The following is an 18,043-nucleotide window of genomic DNA, read 5'->3' as shown; positions in this document are numbered from 1 at the left end:
GTGAAACTACACTTACGTTCCTCATTAAGCCTCTTTTTTTGGCAAGTTATTAAATTTCTGGGTGACCCTTGGTAACTGACTTAATTGCAGTGACCTCATGTGCTCATTCGTATATTGAGTTACATTGGTTTGGTAGAAGTGTTTGCTTTGCTTTTTGTTAAAAAAAAAGTTTTAATTTGATTAAAACTTAGTGTTCAACGATCAGCCTCATCACAGTTATCTACAGGTAAAAGGTAATTCTTTAGGAATGGTGTTTAAAAATACAATTCCTTCTTGGTGTTTGAAATATTTTTTTTTTTCTTTTCCTCTATTATAGTTACAAATCAGTGGTTCCTTCCCGCTGTAAGGGGAGATATTCCTCCAGGCTGTGCAGCACATGGATTTGTTTGTGACGGTACCAGAATACTAGTCTTTGGAGGAATGGTTGAATATGGAAGATACAGTAATGATTTATATGAATTGCAGGTAGGAAATATATGAAGATGTTTCAGTTTTGAGGACTACTTTCTGCGTTTATGAACAAATACATTTTATATTACCAATTGCAGAGGAACGTTAGGTGAGCTTTGCCCTGCTCCAGTCTTTAAACAGATTCTGAAGATGGAGAAAATCTAAATAAGTTTGAAAAACAGACTTCCATCTAGTCTGTGTAAATTATAAAGTATTTAATGTTTTATGAAGGTTAGCTTTTACACGTCCCTTTTAACATATATCCTAAGAGAAGCCCAGCGTGCCCTTAAAAATAAATCAGTAAATATACAAGTGTTAATACTATCTGAATTCTAGTGACTGTGAACGACTGTAAAGATATCTCTGAATATTTTTTTCTTGTCTGTAAGGCAAGTCGATGGCTCTGGAAAAAAGTAAAACCTCAAGCTCCTTCCACTGGATCACCACCTTGTCCTCGACTTGGCCACAGCTTTTCATTATATGGTAACAAGTGCTATTTATTTGGTGGCCTGGCAAATGAAAGTGAGGATTCAAATAATAACGTTCCCAGGTATGCTGATTTGGTTTGGATTCAGTGTCTTTAAAAATAAATTACTAGATACGACAGCTTTGAAGAGGAACATTCTAGGGAGGCTGTCCTGTGCACCAAGTACTCACGTTTGGATTATTTGTGCATTGGAGGGATGACATGCAAAGAAGCTTAAATATTTCTTCCGCTAATCCCGCAGTATGTAACACTGATTGACAGCTCTGACAGTCTTGGAGAGAAACCTGAGTAGTCTTCAGTACTTTTCCTAGTAATTTGGGTGATGTTTTTAAGAATGGCTTGTTTGTTAGAATTACTTAAATCAGCAAACTCTCATGAGTCATCAGGGAATTCACAATGGAAGTTCCCTTTATAATGGTGTGGAAAACAGTTATGAATTCATCTCGAATTTTTTTACAGTAGCAGCTGAAGTTGCCTTTATTATCGACAAACAGTGCTATAAAGCTGAATTTTTACATCCACGTTCATCTGCGGTTCAAAACACTTATATCCACTGAGCTATAAAGCGGCAATTTTAAGGTCAGGGAACAAGAGGTATCTGGTGTGAATGCCAGGATTCAAAGACCATTATCTAAAAATAACTTGTTGATAGATTCAGCAACAAATGGCTAATTGTCTCTTGGCCGGCCCAAAGATTTCAGAAAAGAAACAATTTCTTCTCACTTTTGTTGCCTTAGAGTTGCAGAAGTTCATCTTTAATGTCCCACGTCATCGGGTGTTTCTCACAACTTTGCAGTTTATTCCAAATTTGTCCATATATAGTAATTTCAGCTAAGAATTTTGTTTACCAATGTTGATGTGTCTCTCATATCATCAAGTATGCATCAAGTATGATATGAACACGTTTCCTTAGAGCCAGCAAGTTATAGTAGTTTGGTTTTTTGTTTTAAATCCATTCGGTTTTGGTACTGTCCACAATGCCGTTAAATGTTTTGATATTTTAAAATTCTATGCTTTCCAGAGACAGAATTCTGTAATACTTGAAAGTGGCCAGGGTTTAAAGCTCACTTGTAATCTTGCTTGTAAGTGAATTTTTTTTTTTTTTTTTTACAATTGTACTCTAGATATTTAAATGATTTCTATGAACTGGAGCTGCAACACAGTTCTGGCGTTGTTGGCTGGAGTATTCCTGTGACCAAAGGGATCTTGCCGTCTCCCCGAGAATCTCACACAGCCATCATATACTGCAGAAAAGATTTGGGAAATCCAAAGATGTATATTTTTGGAGGGATGTGTGGCTGTCGTCTTAACGATCTCTGGGAACTTGACATAGGTGAGCTGATTTGCCAGTAGAAGTCAGTGCAGGGGCCTTACTGGCTAGGAGGAAAAATTATAGTGTATAATGATTAATGGCACAGCGTGGTGCAAATTTTATCGGGACTTACACCGTAGTGTTAACCTTTTGTAATTTTTGGAATGAAACAGGTACAGCATTGTTTACATATATTATCCATACTGATTTTGATTACACTATGAGATTGTTTCCTTAGAGTGCCTTGAACACTGTCACTGTGATAACCAAGGTGAACAACCATAATGGAAACATTATATATCTTTTTGATAAAATAATAAGCAATTAGTTTGCCAATATTTCCTTTGAATTTTAGAAGAAGCTCTAAATGCTTGTTATGTTTTGCTTGTTATTGTTTAAATGCTTCTTTCTTAAAGTGGCCACCTTAAAAAGGCAAAATTTTTTGTTATTGAATATTAAGAGGTATGTTTTCTCCTAAAATCCAGGTAGTGAAATATACAGTAACAAAGTTTTTGAGGATTTTTATTCTTTTTCTTTTAGAAACCATGACCTGGTCAAGACCAGAAACTAAAGGGACAGTACCACTTCCTCGCAGTCTCCATACAGCCAATGTAATAGGAAACAAGTATGTCTGTTGTTAAAAGCTCAACTCTAGAAAGGTACACCTAGTAGGAGAATGATGATGCTTATCCACTACTGCTCAGTGTAAACCATCAGCCCTGTAGAATACTTTTCTGCTTCTATTACCCTACCACAGTGGGAATTTAAAAGTACCATTGTTAATTTAAGGGTATCAAACTGTCACTGTTTCCAGCCAGCAGGACTATTTGCCCAACCCACAAGCAGCTTTCCAGGCTTCTTAATGCACCTTGGTGCCTTTTGGGGCAGCCTCAGCTGAGCTGGCTCTGACAGGAGCCAACTTGAGTGCCTCTGTGTGTGTGACACGGTGAACTAGCTATGCAAAGAAACTGCCCACAGAGTAGAACTAGTTCTGGGCAAAACCATGCCACGTTTTTGTGGGACAGTTTTTCTGTAGTCTGTTCCTCATTACTTTGCTTCTTGACAATATGGTTTGTTTTGGCAGATAGCATTGATTAAATGGATTTTTAAATGTGGCTTTCAGTCCGTTTTATATCTGTTTATAAGCTGGCATGAGGAAAAAGAGGCAAAGGAGAGAAGTGTGAAAGATTTGTATCTTATGATCCAACAGCTTAGCTTTTTATTATTTATTTAAAATTTTAGTATTTTGTAGCCTGCACTATGTTTTAAAATTTTTATGTCTGACTTAGACTCTGGCATTCTAGAGTGGTTTATTGAGAGCTCTGCAGTAAAGGGTTGTAGGAATTCTGTGTAAATGTGTGATTTTTGGAGAGTATTAGCGGTTTGATTGTTTGTAAAAAGATACAGTACTAACTTCTGTTTCTGGAAAGTTGTTTATGTAGTTTGGGGTTTTTTGTGTTTGGTTGGTTATTTTTAATCAGTTAAATAACTCAGAAAATTTCAGAAGGTAGATGTCTCCAACAATACTTTCTAAGGAGCATAAACACAAATAAAATCTGCTGTAAACCAGAACTGTAAAGCACTGGAAATTTTCTGGTTTGTCCTGGTTTGAGAGAGCACATGCAGCAGATCTGGATGTTAATTGGCTTTTCTTTTCTTTTTCCCTCTTCCTTCTTTTCTTGTATTTCAGAATGTATGTTTTTGGTGGATGGGTTCCCCAGTCAGCAGGAGGTGAAATTTCTGCTCATGATGGTGAATGGAAATGTACCGGTTCATTCTCTTACCTTAATTTGGGTTAGTGTTTCTGCCTTTCTGGGAGTGGGCATTTTGAATTAATACTTTCTTAAAAGAGTAGAGTAAATATTTTGAAGAACCTGAGAAAATTTTTAGGGTATGTGGTTGTAATCCTAGCTGACTAAAGAAGATGTCAGGTATTTATATATTTCTTAAGAAGTTTGATGATGATGATTATTAGTTTTCATTGAACATTCAGCAGGTTTGCTGATGGAAATCTTTGTTAATACAACTTTAATACCAAGTAATATAAATACTCCTTTCTCATTTATAGAAGAGCACAAGAGGCAGATCCTGAATTGAGTTTTTCTAAATGTTGTAGTACTATCCCTGAATTCTGAACTTCTGATCTTGTACTTGCCTGAGAGAGACAACCAGAGGTCAGAAAATTCATCCTGTATTAATTGATTACATCTTGCAAACTAATTGGAAAGTGACCTGTTCTTTGTCATAGTGCAAATTTAAATGCAATTGTCAGTAAAAACAGAGGTGGTTTATTTTCATTTTCCTCTGAGCTGTTAAGTGTATTAACATCTGTATTGCTTGTTTTGGAAAAATCTAGAAACTGAATTTTTTGAGTTTCATTTACTAGATACCACAGAATGGATAGGTCTGATCTCAGACTGCCAGGAGGACAAAAGTAACTCATTACCAGGGCCAAGAGCAGGACACTGTGCAGTAGCAGTTGGCACTCGTCTATATATCTGGAGTGGTAGAGATGGTTACAGAAAAGCTTGGAACAATCAAGTTTGCTGCAAAGATCTTTGGTACCTTGATACTGGTGAGTCAAAAATACGCAAGAGACGTGTACTGTGTTCCATATTTTATTAACATATGGGAAGCTGGCATCACTGGTCATCAGAACATCTGAAGCTGTAGCAAACTCAAAGATTATTTAAATTTTAAAACTGATTTACATAAATGTTGCTTCACTGTTGATTGTTGGAAGGCTACAGCTATAACTTAAACTGAAAAAGTTAGGAAGGCTTTTTTAAAGCCTCTGAAAGAATTTTTTGGCTAGATTTTGCCTTACATGCCATAGTCAGTAGATACAAGGTGCTAAAGAGTGTTCTACCTAAATTCAAGGTTCCTGATCTCTCTTCCTAGTGGTCTTTTCTGCTGCTACTTACTCTTTTTCACAAAACTCCTCCTTCTCTTGAGATCATTGCTGCTGCTGCTTCCTCATCATGTGGACTGCAAAAAGATACTGTCGAATCTGAGAAAGGACAAAATTGTTCCTGGGGCTGAAGGAAATTCTGGAGCACTAACCACTAGTTAGTAGCTGACTTGATGACAGGACACTGAGGTGGTATTGGGAGAAAGGGAACTAGAATAGTGCTTTTGGGAGGGAGTTGTTGCCTGCTCACGTGGAAGCACGAGAATGGTGACTGGAGATTGTGAAACATTTAGGAGCTGTGGTTTTTTAGTTTGTTTGTGTTTTTTGTTTGGTTGGTTTGGCTTGTTTGTTTTCTGTTTGTTTTTGTTGTTGGTTTTTTTTACTCAGGAAAGTCAGAAAATGAAAAAAGAGTAGCAGGGGAGAGATGTGCCTGAGAGCGTAGCCTAGTCAGACATCAAGGCAAGTGAGAAGAGCGGGTCTTTGGCACTGAGTCATGCCTAGGCTTCAGCCTCTGCAGAAGAAGTTTGACAGAGAGCTCACTTTAGTAAAGAGTGCAAGCAAAAAGAAAGCACAGTCTTCTGTGAATCCTTTCCAGGAATACATAAAGCTTTAGGAGCCAAAGAGCTGCATGCAACTTTTTAGGACAGAACAAGGATCTCTTGTCTCTGTAGTCCCTGTAATGATGTATATACAACCCAAAGACTTACTGGCAGCAGAAGAGCCATTAAAGAATAAAGCGTTAAAACTTCAGCATTTTTGAACATTCTAGAATGGCACTTTATAATTCTCTGACTTGTCACCTTTGGCAACTGTTTCTTGTTGAATCTGGTGTATATTGTACCTAAGTGAAAAAGGAGCTATTGATTTTGCTTGCATTATATAGGTAATTCAAAAACTGATAAAGGAGGGTGATTTCAGACATGCCATCTGTGTTTTATTGGTTTCTTGTAGAGAAACCTCCAGCACCATCACAGGTACAGCTGATTAGAGCTACAACCAACTCTTTTCAAGTGAAATGGGATGAAGTTCCTACAGTTGAAGGATATCTTCTTCAATTACATGCTGACTCACCAGTGCCATCAGTGGCTGGAATACCTGGTACTGGAGTTCCTGAGACATCAGTGCTAAGTTCACAAGGTAGTAGTCAGATCACATTACGCTAATGTATGTGGAAAGGTAGAGTAGAGGATTGCATAAGTAATTAATATGATTTCTTTTTTAAATCATCTTGAGAGAGAGAGAGGCACCCTATTTCTTTGGTTCTTCCCAAAATGTGTGCATTGAAAATATTGAATACTCAGCTTTAACTTGTCTCTGTCAGTTTTGGCCAACTCTCTGAATCTCAAGATACTCATGCTTGAGAAAGGAAACAGTGAGGAAGAGATTTTGTCTGTTTAGCCATGCAGTTTCATTTCAGTCTTACAACTAAGTCTTCCTTCAGGCAACCTTGGGTCTCCCTCTTGCTTGCTGGAAGAGATTCCAACCAACATAGTATTAAGTTTTATGTAACTGATTGGACTTTGCTTTTGTTTACCTGAAAGGTGGCTCTTCTGTACATCAGAGTACACAATCATTGCCTAGTGTCCCGTATCCAGAAATGAAGGTGGATCATCCCAGCCAAACAAATAATGTCATTCCTAATAATGTAAGTTTAAACTGAAAAATGCCTAAGTGGCAAAGTAGTGTGGAAAGTGAGAGATACACCAAGGTAGTTTTAAAGTCCCTGCATACTTTTTAGGCCTTAGAGAAAAAACATAACAAAAAAAAAGGACACCGCTGAAGCAATTGTGTCTGTTTTCTTACATCCTTTACTATCATGACTTACAGATAGTCTTTAAAGACCTCTTCCTGGTAGCCCAGGAAAGAAGCTGCAGCTGTGTTGGCATTCAGAATGCTAACTGGGAGCCTGATACCAGTAGAAATACTATTCATCCTCAAAATGTTAGTGAAATTAATGTGGGAGGCAAAAAGGATAATGCATATTCTTTTGTTAGTATTTTTATGCTAGTCTGCTTAGTTGTAGGTTCCTACTACAAGATAAACCCACTTATTATCTATTCTGGTTGTGCATTTGTACATCTTCCACTGTTTTGCCAAATTAAAAGAAAGAAGGAGGACAGACTAGCTAAAGGATCACATTTTGATCCATAATGTATCCTTGTAGAAAACACACGTAGAAGTACTATAAATTTTACTAACAGTAGAAATATCTTAGGTACGTGCTAGGAAAGCAAAGGCTGAAAGCATCTTTAATTGCAATTTTCCCCATTCCCTCAAGTCCCCCCCCAGTAGACTAAACGTCTGCATCAATGAACTTCCACGTAATAACAAAAGAATGTGAGCTCACTCTCAGGTAAAATTGAGTGTATGTCAGGGACGCTCCAAGTCAACTTAGAGTTGAGTCTTTGTTCTATAACGGCTAAGATAAGGTGGATTGTGAGGTTGGTTTCTTGTTTTAATCTAAAGTGCTAGGGGGATTTGCTGGAGGACTTTTGTTTGTTGTTTTTGAGCAAGCATTTTCATGCCATGTTTGCAACTGACATCTTTGAACTTTGCAGTTAAACATTAACAAATGTGTTGTTTTGGTTAGGTCCAAGTTTCCCTTTCATCCAACTCATTAAAAGTAGAAGGAAAAGAAAAGGTTGCAGCACCTGAAAACAAGATTACACAGATTATGAAAAACCATGCAGATGCTACAGGATTCAAAGAATCAAATGCCCCTTCTCTTTTGCCTGTTTGTACTTCAAGTAAGATGACTGTAGAATAAAAATAATTTAAAAGTGAGAGTTAAAATCAGTCTCGTAAGCATAAAATAAGATTATTTCTGTCTTGCCATTTAAAATTATTTGAGGCCTTTGTAGTTTTAAAAAAAAAACGACTTGTGCTACTTATTACTATACATATATTTAGAAGATATGAGGAAAAATGAAATCTCAAGTTGTTTGAAGTGTTGCAAGGAACATGAAGTTCTCAATATATTCATTATTACAATGGCAAATGTGTTTCTTTAAACATAAATAGTTTGGTTTTGATGTTAAAAAAAAAAACAGACTGAGAGGGACAGATTCATTTTAAAACCTTAAGGTGATAGTAACTCCAGGCTTTCTTTGACAAGACTTCAGTCTGTTAATAGTGAAAAGCTATTAGCCAATATAAAAATTTGGCAGCGTGTAGAGGAGCATATTTCTCTCTGACTGTAGAGGAAATACAAGATAACTGAAGGCACTTCAGTGAAATGTTCAGTGTGGTGAATCCAGGCTCAATCAACCGATCTGTTTATATTTGACTTCCATGTAATTCTATAGGTTGTTGGATTTTCATTTTCTTCACAGCGTAATTTGAGTATTGTGTGGAAATTTTAGATCTTAGCGCTAAGAGAGAAACAGACTTCCACAAGTGGTTCATGTTAGGTTGATTGTTACAAATCTGTCATACTGATTTGTGTGGATACTTTATATTAGGATTTTTTTCCAAATTAATTCTTCTGTAACCAAACAGATACAGAACAGCAAGCTTGAAAACAGTGTGAAATCACTATTTTAATATAACTGTTTAGATATATCCATTTATGACATACAGGAATGAATACAGGATGTATTCTAACCGAAGTCTGAGCTAAACTCCAGTTTTATATGAAACTAAAGCTCTTAGATAAAGGTGAGATTTGTTAGTTGTTATCAATATTGAATTCCGGTTAATATTTTTTTTTTTTTTTAAGGTCCTCAGACTTCATCAAATGTAGGTGAATTACATGACTTGGACAAACGAACTGTAAATCCTGATGCTTCTGTATCCAGTACTGTCTCCAGCACACAAACTATGGTAACCCAGCAGGCTGTTAAAACTGAATCATCAAGTACAAATGGGGCAGTTGTTAAAGATGAAACTTCACTAACAACATTCAAATCAAAATCTGAAGGTTTGAAATGTGTTTCACATACTGTATTTTGAGCCATATATATCTAAGGCCATCAGAGTTCCTCTAGTGTGGTGGGATTCCCAGCTTGACTAGTACCTGAGATTGAGATAGGGCTTTGGGCAGTGAGGACCTTGGCCAGCCTGGATGATCTCTGCTACGATTTGAACATCTTTTAAAATCGGGACATTTGTTTTCTGTGTTTGTAAACCACTTGTTTCCTGTAAGTTAAAAGTCCTTTAAATTTTTATTTATGCAGAGGCCCATTTTCTAAATACCAGTGGCAGCTGGGTTTGGTGCCCGTAGCATATTTGTTTTTATTCAGCGATTGTCCATTTATTAGTCAGCAAAAGACTACAAATAGTAACCTTAGATGATTTTGATTTTAAAAAATTGACCTCTAAAAAATATGGCCAGTTCATGTGGCTAGCTCACTGCTAGTCAAATACGGTGACCTCTTCACCTCTTCGCTTAAAATATTTAAAACAAGCAGCAACGCAGAAACTAAATATATTGGTAGCTTTTAAAGGTTTGTTTTTCATTAATATCACCAGGCTGTGCTTGCTATTGTTTTGAGTGTGAACTAAAGAACCGTGTTCTCCTACTGATGCTGTATGAGTAGTATAATTTTTACCAGTGTTGTATTTATTTTACAAGCAAAACCCAGAAACACAAGTGTAGAATATTAATATTCCCTTGTGTTGCTTACGTGCTTTATTTTTTTAATATTCCACATCTAATTTAATAAATGTTCTTTTCCCGTTTGTTAGTATTGTTTGAAGATTAACTGCTCATGTTCAGAACGCAGACTGTATTGATGTCAGAAACAGTGCATTCAAATTCAGATTTCATGCTTAGGCTATTTGTACAATGTCATCAGTATGTGCCTCAATCCAGTATTTAGATTATTTGTTCACAAATATTTTGTATTGATTTCATAATTTTGTCATGTTTTAGGAGTCCTGCCTTCTGTGTGTATTATCTGTAGCAGCCTTCAATGGCAGGCTCTTACAGTTGTTCTGTGAATATGACACAAGCCAAAATTAGTTGTTCGTGTTATGAATAGAACTGCATGCAAAAGAATTCTGAGACATACTTTTGCAAGAAAGACTTGTAAATGGCTATTGAGGTCACCTTTTGTACTTTATGGACTTTGTGTTAAATTTTCCATATCACTTAAGCTTTTTAAATATAACTTTTTGTTTCTAGCTGCTGAAACTGCTTGTATCATGCCTTCAACAAGGGTCAATACTGGACAGACAAATGATTCACACTCTGTAAGTCTGAAAAAGTATGATCAAATTGCTGTATTTATTGTTCTGGCAATCAGCTCTAAGGGCTCTTCTGCTTTTGATTACATCTCTGAAAAAAAAGCAATGTATATATAGGGCTTGAAGTTAACAATACAGGAGTAAGCATTTCTGTGGTAAAACTAATGGCATTGTGTGAATTTGATTTGAGTCTAAGTAGCAGTTGTGTAGTTGGGAGGAGATCCAAGTATGTGTCTCAGCTGTTGAATCATTGTTATCGATTCGTACAGTGGAATGTTCTCTGCTGCATGATGTGCAAATGTAAAATGTTTTTTTGTATGAGCAACTGAATTTAAAATGCAGTACGTATTAGGTCAGACTGTCGTTAGCCACTGATCTATAGGTTTGAAACGTAACTAAACTGACATCTTGATGTTTTTCCCTAGAGGAGATGGGGACTGGCTATGCAAGCTGTAAATACTGCCTGAAAAAGTAAATGCTTCCTATTTCACCTGTTTACAACTTAATACACAAAACCAAGGTGCCACTTGCCACCAAAAGAGAGGAGCTAAGGATGGGAAGAACTAGCTGCTACTAAAGGACTGGGGTGCCTGTGCCGGGAGCAGCTGCCAGGCCTGTCCCTTTTCCAGGCCAGCAGGATCACGACCTGTCTGTGCTGGGCACACTTGACCATGCAAGCACCCTCCCTGGTGCCTGGAGACAAGCAGGAAAGACGGTTTGTCTTTCTGGGTCAGATAGGAACAGTTCCCATGCCTTCTACACCATCACCCCATGCCACAGCAGAGGCCCTGTTCTCAGCTGCAAGCGAGTTCAGCAGCGGCTTAAAAGAGAGTATGTTTAGGGCTGAAGTGTAGCTGAATCCCAGGTAGAGCTACTCACGTTGGACCATGTTGTGGACCATGTCTTTGTCCTCTGAGTGAAATTAACTCACAACTACATGCTGCTACAGACACCTAGTTCTACAGCTTTGAACTTCTTCCCCTCCCTGGTTAAACTAGAATGTCAGAGGTGACAGTCCAGCTGGTTTGGGGTTGGGTTTTTGTTTGGTTGGTTTTTTTAAATTATGGACTGTGTCTAAATCAATGTATGAGGACAGGTTGGTTTTGAACAGCATTTTAATAATATATGTGTATTCATCTGAAGTATAAGAAAGTAACACTGGTATAAAAGGGGGTTGTCTCTTATTGTTGCTAGAATCTTTTTTTTTACATTACATTGAAAAATGGGTAATCTACATAACACGTTCTTCAAATACTAGAAAACTCCACAAAGACAGATGGCACCAGTGAAAACAAGAGAGCGGCAGTGGTATGATGTCGGAATCTTTAAGAACAACAGCGCTGTGGTGAGCCAGTTCTACTTGCTGCCAGAGGAAACACTGAGCATCTCTAAGAAGGTAGCTGCTAATTCTTCTCTGACATAACTTGCGCATACGTATTTTGGAATCTGTTGCTCATACCGTTGACCACAAAATGTGGGATTTTCTGATACTGCAGCAGAATCTGGGGCTTAGAGGAGTTCTGTATTTTATGACCAGTAGTTCTTCATGTATTTTGCTCAGCCTTTTTACTGTTTCCTAAACCAGATTATTTTCTTTTGTTGTTTTTGTATGATAATATGGAACGTCTTATTTTGCTGTGGCTAATTCTTTCTGTATTTGTACTTCTAGCCTTAGGAAAGGATTTTAAACTTAAAGGAACGTAGTACATTTTACAATGTTTACATTGATTGTGATTTTTTTATACGTTATTCAGAAGGAAAATTGTTTCATTGGAAGTTTCAAAGATGCATCCATGTATATTTTAAACATGGAAATATGGTGGCACATAATGTTTCAGAAACCTATCTGTTACTAAGAGTGCTACAGTTCCTAACTATAGGTATATCTGGTTTTGAAAGAAAAATACTTCTTAGGACAGAAGAGTATGCTATACGTAATCATAAACTATACAGTTGGAAACACTAGTTTGCTTTTACTTTCCAAAGTAAAAATAACCAAGAGATGCCATTCAATTTAAATGACTGAAAAATGGGGTGGTTTTTTTTTTTTCGGTTAGAGATGTACTCTCATACACCATCTTAGATCAGCTGTTTGAGGTGAGCTAGTGCCTCAGTCAGAACTTACTTGTAAATTCCTATTTAAGTACAAAAGTATTAGATGGATTTTCAGTTTCAGTTAAACTTACTAATCTCAGTTTATCACTACCCACTTTATATTTTTTTAGGCTTATTTGTTTAGAATATTTTTAAATGAACACAAATGTTGTTATTAATTATTTTCAGATGGAAAATGCAGATGTACCAGACTACAGATTACTTAAGAAACAGGATCTTTTTCCAGGCACAGTGTACAGGTTCAGGGTTGCTGCAATTAATGGCTGTGGCGTTGGACCTTTCAGCAAAGTCAGTGAATTCAAGACTTGCATTCCGGGTTTTCCTGGAGCTCCTTCAACAGTCAAAATCACCAAGGTGAGAGATCTAGGTAATTCTAGTTCTGATGTACCAAATTCTGGTCACAAGCTTAATCTCAGAATCCTTGGTTTTAGTTGGTTTGTTGCTGGGTTTTGGGGAGGTTTTTTCAAGCTAAAAGTGTCATATAAGATAGTGTCAAATGCTTACTTGGTTAATTCTGCTCAGTGTAATATTCTTGAAGAAATTTGCTATAAAGAATTATTTTAAGACTTAATGATCACATTCTCGGATACACATCTTAGTCATCTGATAGTTTCCCCATGATTTTCTCTTTCTGCATCCTTAAATCGATAGGAGTTTACCATGCTTATTAAAAAACAGTCAAATGACCCATCCTTACCTCCAAAGAGTGATGACGGTAGGTTAGAATTTTCAGGTGATCTTTAGAGAGGGTTTTGTATTTTTTATTTTTTTGTGCGTGTGTGTATATATATATATATTCAAGTATCTAATGGTTACCTACGTACTATCGCATTTTCTCCCTTTTTCTTTAGAGTGTAGACTGTATTCATCTTTCTTGGGAGCCTCCTGCTTCACCCTCTGGAAATATTTTAGAATATTCTGCCTACCTAGCAATCCGTTCCACACAATTACAGGAAAATCCAAGTCAGCTTGTATTTATGAGAATATACAGTGGTCTTAAAACATCATGTATAGTGACTGCTGCCCAGCTTTCAAATGCTCACATTGATTACACTTCCCGGCCTGCTATCGTGTTCAGAATTTCTGCAAAGAATGAGAGAGGATACGGACCAGCCACGCAAGTTCGATGGCTTCAAGGTAAAGTCAGGGTTTAAATGGGCTGTAGTTGTGGTGGAGAAAATGGCATACTGAGTCCCTAGAGGCAACACTTTTCTCAGCAGTGCATGTGAAGTTCTTGAAATGTTGTTCTGTTCCTTAGAGGATTTTTGAGAAAATTTAGTTGATGAATTTGGCATAACAATTAAGAAAAGGTTTTTTTATTTGTTCACAAGTAAAGACAAGCAAGTACTGAAATGTTGGTTTCTGAATCTTACCCGGTCCCTCAAATAATAAAAGCCTAGTAAGATTTCCCTGGGCTTCACTTCAGCTCAAACATTTTTTGTTCTAATAAGAAGTAATCCAGTTAACATGCATGGATAAGGGGTTTTTTTTCAATCTTTGCCCCGTCCGTATTAGAAGAATTTTTCAGAAAGTCACGTAAGGTCCATTTTTTGTGACACATATACACTTTAAAGTCTGTATTACAGCCAGAATAGGTTTTGTCATCTTGTCCCTGTGCTTGAATTTGTACAGGTTCACGATGAGTTGTGAGTGGGAATGGACCCGCTGAAAATAAAGATTAGTTTTTAGCCTGATCAGTTCTGGCTCCCCTTGTAAGTAAGCCAATCCAGGGACTCAAAACAAGAAGTTTTTGCTGGCTTCTCCTCTCATCCCACTCCTTCCCCATCCTGGCTTAGTTTTCTGTTGCTTAGCGAGAGGTCCTGTGAGCACAGAGGGGGGTTACGAAGGGCAGAGTGAGGGGAGCGTGCCCACCCCCTCGGGGAGCACTGAACTGCTCTATGGGTTTAGCTGACGTCTCGCTTTGTGGGCTGTGATCCACCGGGAGCGGTTGAAAGCAAACTCTGTTGCCTGCTCTGCTGCTTGTTTTTTAACGTGTGTTTTTCTAAGATGGAGAGCACCAATGAAGAAGTTGTCTTCCACGATGTTTAGTATCCCGATGGAAAGCATTTGACCACAGACGTGATGTCAAATTATGGAACATTTAACAATGTCTCCTTCTTTTTGCAGATATGAAAACATCAAGCTCCAAGTAGAAACAACATAATAAATCTCAACTTCCGAATGTAGTGTCTAGTATAACTCTTGTACTATTTGTAAATGCTACAAATATTTTATTTTTGCATTGTTTTTATCTTAAAAATATATAACCTTTTTTACGTTTGAAACATCAGCGTTATGCGGCCTTGCTCAGGTATGAGTACCATATAGAAACTGTATTGAAGATGGTGGGGTGGAGGACCATACTCTATCCAGCAGTTCTTTTTGGTAGCGATAGGTAAAATGTGAAAAATACACCGTTTCAGATTAAAAATAAATAATTGGCACGTGCAGTAGTATTTGAGGTAGACCCCATGATTTCTACAGATCTTGCCTAGATAATTCATAAGATTTGGAATAAGAGCAAATTCTGTTTGGTTTCAGTTCCTTATACCACATTCTTCATTGTGGTGCCTGAGTACAAGGCAAAAATTTCCAGTTATTATATAGTAACTTAAAATGTATAAATATTTTAATATATACTTTTTTTGTAAAGAAAGGATTTTTCTACTATTTGTAACAAATATCTTAATCTTGAAAGATATCCCCTGAAGATTTAAAAGAAAAAAGATGAACTTAGTAATTTCTCTTACTACAAGAAAAAGTAAATTCATTGTAAATGCACTACTAATATTAGAATTATTCTTTTGTAGTTGTACAAATCTTAAACTTGTAAATACCAATGTTTACAAGAGACCTTTCTGGTCTTGTATTAAAACTTCCATGAGATTCATTCTCTTTTTTTTTTTTTTTTTAAATCCATATGCTTTGCTTTTAGCATATGCTTGCTTTTTGCACTAATAATAACTTACCTCATTCCTGTGTTTGTAATCACTTGTGTTGCTTCCATAGAGTTTCTGTAAAACTTCAATCTGAAAATTTTAACCAAAGTCTAGAATACATGGTAAGCAATTTTGCACATACTATATGACAACTTTCAACATATTTATTCCAGTTAATCTTCTCAAGTGCTTGTTTGCTTTACCAGTATATTCTACCAATCAAGTTCAGTATCTCCCTTTTACTATGCATCATTTTACGTTAACTAGCTAGCTGATAAATTCAACAAGCATTACTTCTAGGAATAGGTTGATCCATTCCTATGCTAAAAGAAAGAAGTTGTTCACGGTAGTGAAATAAAGGTAAACATTTTAAATGCTATTTATGTATCTATATATAAACCTGTGTTTACCAAAGTGTAGAGGAAAACGGCTGCGTTGGACAAGGTCACTAGGTGGATAGATTGAGGCACCTAAATAAGATTTATTTTAAAATTAAATCTAAATTATGTACTGTGCAATGAATTTTATACTTTGCACTTTAATTTTGCCCCGAATGCCAAAAGACTGTACATCAAGATAGAATTTCTTGCCACTGACAGTTAAATTTGTCTTAAGAGCATTTGTAAATATATAATCTAAAATAAATGATGTGCCTGGTTTGGTGGGAGAAGTATCGCTAAAACGGTACGGATTTAACAGCTCGAGCATCCCAGAGCAGATTTAATAGCCAAGTTTTAGCTGCCCTGAAAATCGGGGTTGTAATGGAAATGCTGATACAGCCTTAATTATTGTAACACGTCACATGCTATAATTGATAGCATGTAAAAAAAAGCTGGGGACCATGAATCGCTATGATAGTGTTAATCGTGGCACAGGACGAATAATACACAGGAGTGGTTATACTCCAGAGAAAAATCTTGTGTTTATGACAATGACAGACATCCCCGATTCACTTCACGCAAGTGTTTATTGTATGAATGTATAAGACTTTTCCTGAAGTTAACTGGCTTTAAAATACTTGTGTTTTAATGGTCCATTTCATCAGGTATGATCTCACTACCGATACCGTCTGATAACTAAAATCCCGTACACATGAACTGTTAACTAGAATAGAACTTGGTTTTTCTCATTAGTACTGTGAAAGAAGCCTTTAGAGAAAACACTTGTGGCTTTGATTTTGTTGGTTGATAGCTGTGATTGATTGTAGAGTTGTTATTTAAGAATAAAATCCATTGGGTATGTCTGGGTGGAGTTTTTTTGCACTTCGTTTCATATGCTTTGCACAATTTATTTTTCAGTAGTCACAACTACCAAAGGGTAAAACCGTGGCGTTTTCAATGGAAGTTTAATTTCCTTGTAAGTGTGCTTTCTTCAGCTGATTCGACATAGGATGTCACTTTTCTCTTCTCTGTCCAAGTTGGGTGACGTTGAATAGTGATCATATGCAAATCTTCAGTTCCTCACAGTTTTACTTTAAAATGAAATTGTGGTACACACTGTAAAATACACTTTGTGGTCTGTTTTTAGAACTGTATTTATAACGTCTTAAATCCCACCCGTTTGCCTATCAACTAGGTATCAGAGAAATACTGATTGTTCAATTTTAACTCTGTTTGGAAGACTGCCGACATCGGCTCTTTGAGAATCTGGGTCATCCGTTTATTTCAAGTATCGCTAAAGGACACGTCACAGAAGCTGGAACCTATCGGATGGCAGTATCCACGTTGTAGAAACGTCTGGGTTTATTGAACTCCGTAGGGAAGTTGTGACTGCGTAAGCATAGGACAGTCGAGCCAGTTAGGGCAGACACTGCTACAGCTTCACCTTAAGAATGTTCCTGTGACAGTGGAAATGAAGTGAACAATAACCTACACTTTGTGTTTTCAAAGTAATGATAGCAATATCTTTTGAATGTAGTTTGGAGTAGAGCACATGATCATGCCATAAACTCTGAAGATATAATAGGTATTACTGTTGTTATCTGATATTTCAGAATAGCCAATTTGACGTGAACTTAGTCTTACAGCCTGTTACTTAACGACCTCTACAAGGAAACTGACATTTTGTACAATTCAAGTTGATCAGTCTTATTTCGAAGCGTTCTTTGTTCTTTGTAATAAAGTGGTTGTCCTATCAAACGCATAGTCAACGCTGTATGTCTCTTTTTTCAAAGGAGTACATGTACGACCTTGCAAGTTCTGCACTTTAGAAAAGGGGGTGATACAGAGAAGAGAGTGAATGTGTTTGTCCTGGGGCAGGGGGAGGGAGGGGAGGGATGTTTAATGATTGTAATGCTGAGTACTGCTCTTTCATAAAAATATTTCTCAGGTTACTTCTTTCTTTGTTCCTTCATGGGTTTTTTTCTGAGTTCCCCAGTTTCCCCCCCCCGCCTTCTCCTGTAGTTGCTGTGCCCTCACGGTTACTCTGCCCCTTCCATGCCCTTGCACCATGCAGTTTGCTGGCTGCGGCCTCTGCAGTGAAATTTTGCAGTGACTTCTCCTGTCTATACAGCAGTTACGTTGCTGCTGTTCAGAATTGCTGAGGGAGTTTGGCAGTGCTTTGTTACGGTTTGTTAAAAAGGAGGGATATCGGTGAGCTCTTACTTAGAGTGCTCAGAAGGCTCCTAGTAATGATAGGAGTTG

The 18,043-nt window shown here is 37.1% G+C and overlaps 1 protein-coding gene across 1 annotated transcript; it reads left to right on the top strand.

The window, feature by feature from the left end:
- Positions 1-312: 312 nt before the first annotated feature.
- Positions 313-15,114, top strand: HCFC2 (host cell factor C2). Its single transcript, XM_010135163.1, has 15 exons — positions 313-465; positions 840-1,000; positions 2,062-2,270; positions 2,790-2,874; positions 3,940-4,043; positions 4,636-4,824; positions 6,112-6,297; positions 6,702-6,805; positions 7,751-7,907; positions 8,879-9,079; positions 10,286-10,353; positions 11,606-11,743; positions 12,631-12,816; positions 13,314-13,599; positions 14,590-15,114. The coding sequence occupies exons 1-15, from the start codon at positions 421-423 to the stop codon at positions 14,613-14,615; spliced, it is 2,145 nt and encodes a 714-aa protein (XP_010133465.1). The 5' UTR covers positions 313-420; the 3' UTR covers positions 14,616-15,114.
- Positions 15,115-18,043: the final 2,929 nt, after the last annotated feature.

The sequence above is a fragment of the Buceros rhinoceros genome, unplaced genomic scaffold, assembly GCF_000710305.1.
Source record: "Buceros rhinoceros silvestris isolate BGI_N320 unplaced genomic scaffold, ASM71030v1 scaffold24024, whole genome shotgun sequence".
NCBI lineage: Eukaryota > Metazoa > Chordata > Aves > Bucerotiformes > Bucerotidae > Buceros > Buceros rhinoceros.
Note: the sequence above shows the minus strand (reverse complement) of the source record. Positions and strands in the feature narration are given on the sequence as shown.

Excerpts from the sequence above, each read along its gene's own strand:
- HCFC2 (XM_010135163.1), top strand. The coding sequence starts at position 421 with ATGGTTGAATATGGAAGATACAGTAATGATTTATATGAATTGCAG. Across the intron at positions 6,298-6,701 it reads ATCAGTGCTAAGTTCACAAG|GTGGCTCTTCTGTACATCAG; the intron begins GTAGTAGTCAGA and ends TTTACCTGAAAG. Across the intron at positions 12,817-13,313 it reads CAACAGTCAAAATCACCAAG|AGTGTAGACTGTATTCATCT; the intron begins GTGAGAGATCTA and ends CTTTTTCTTTAG.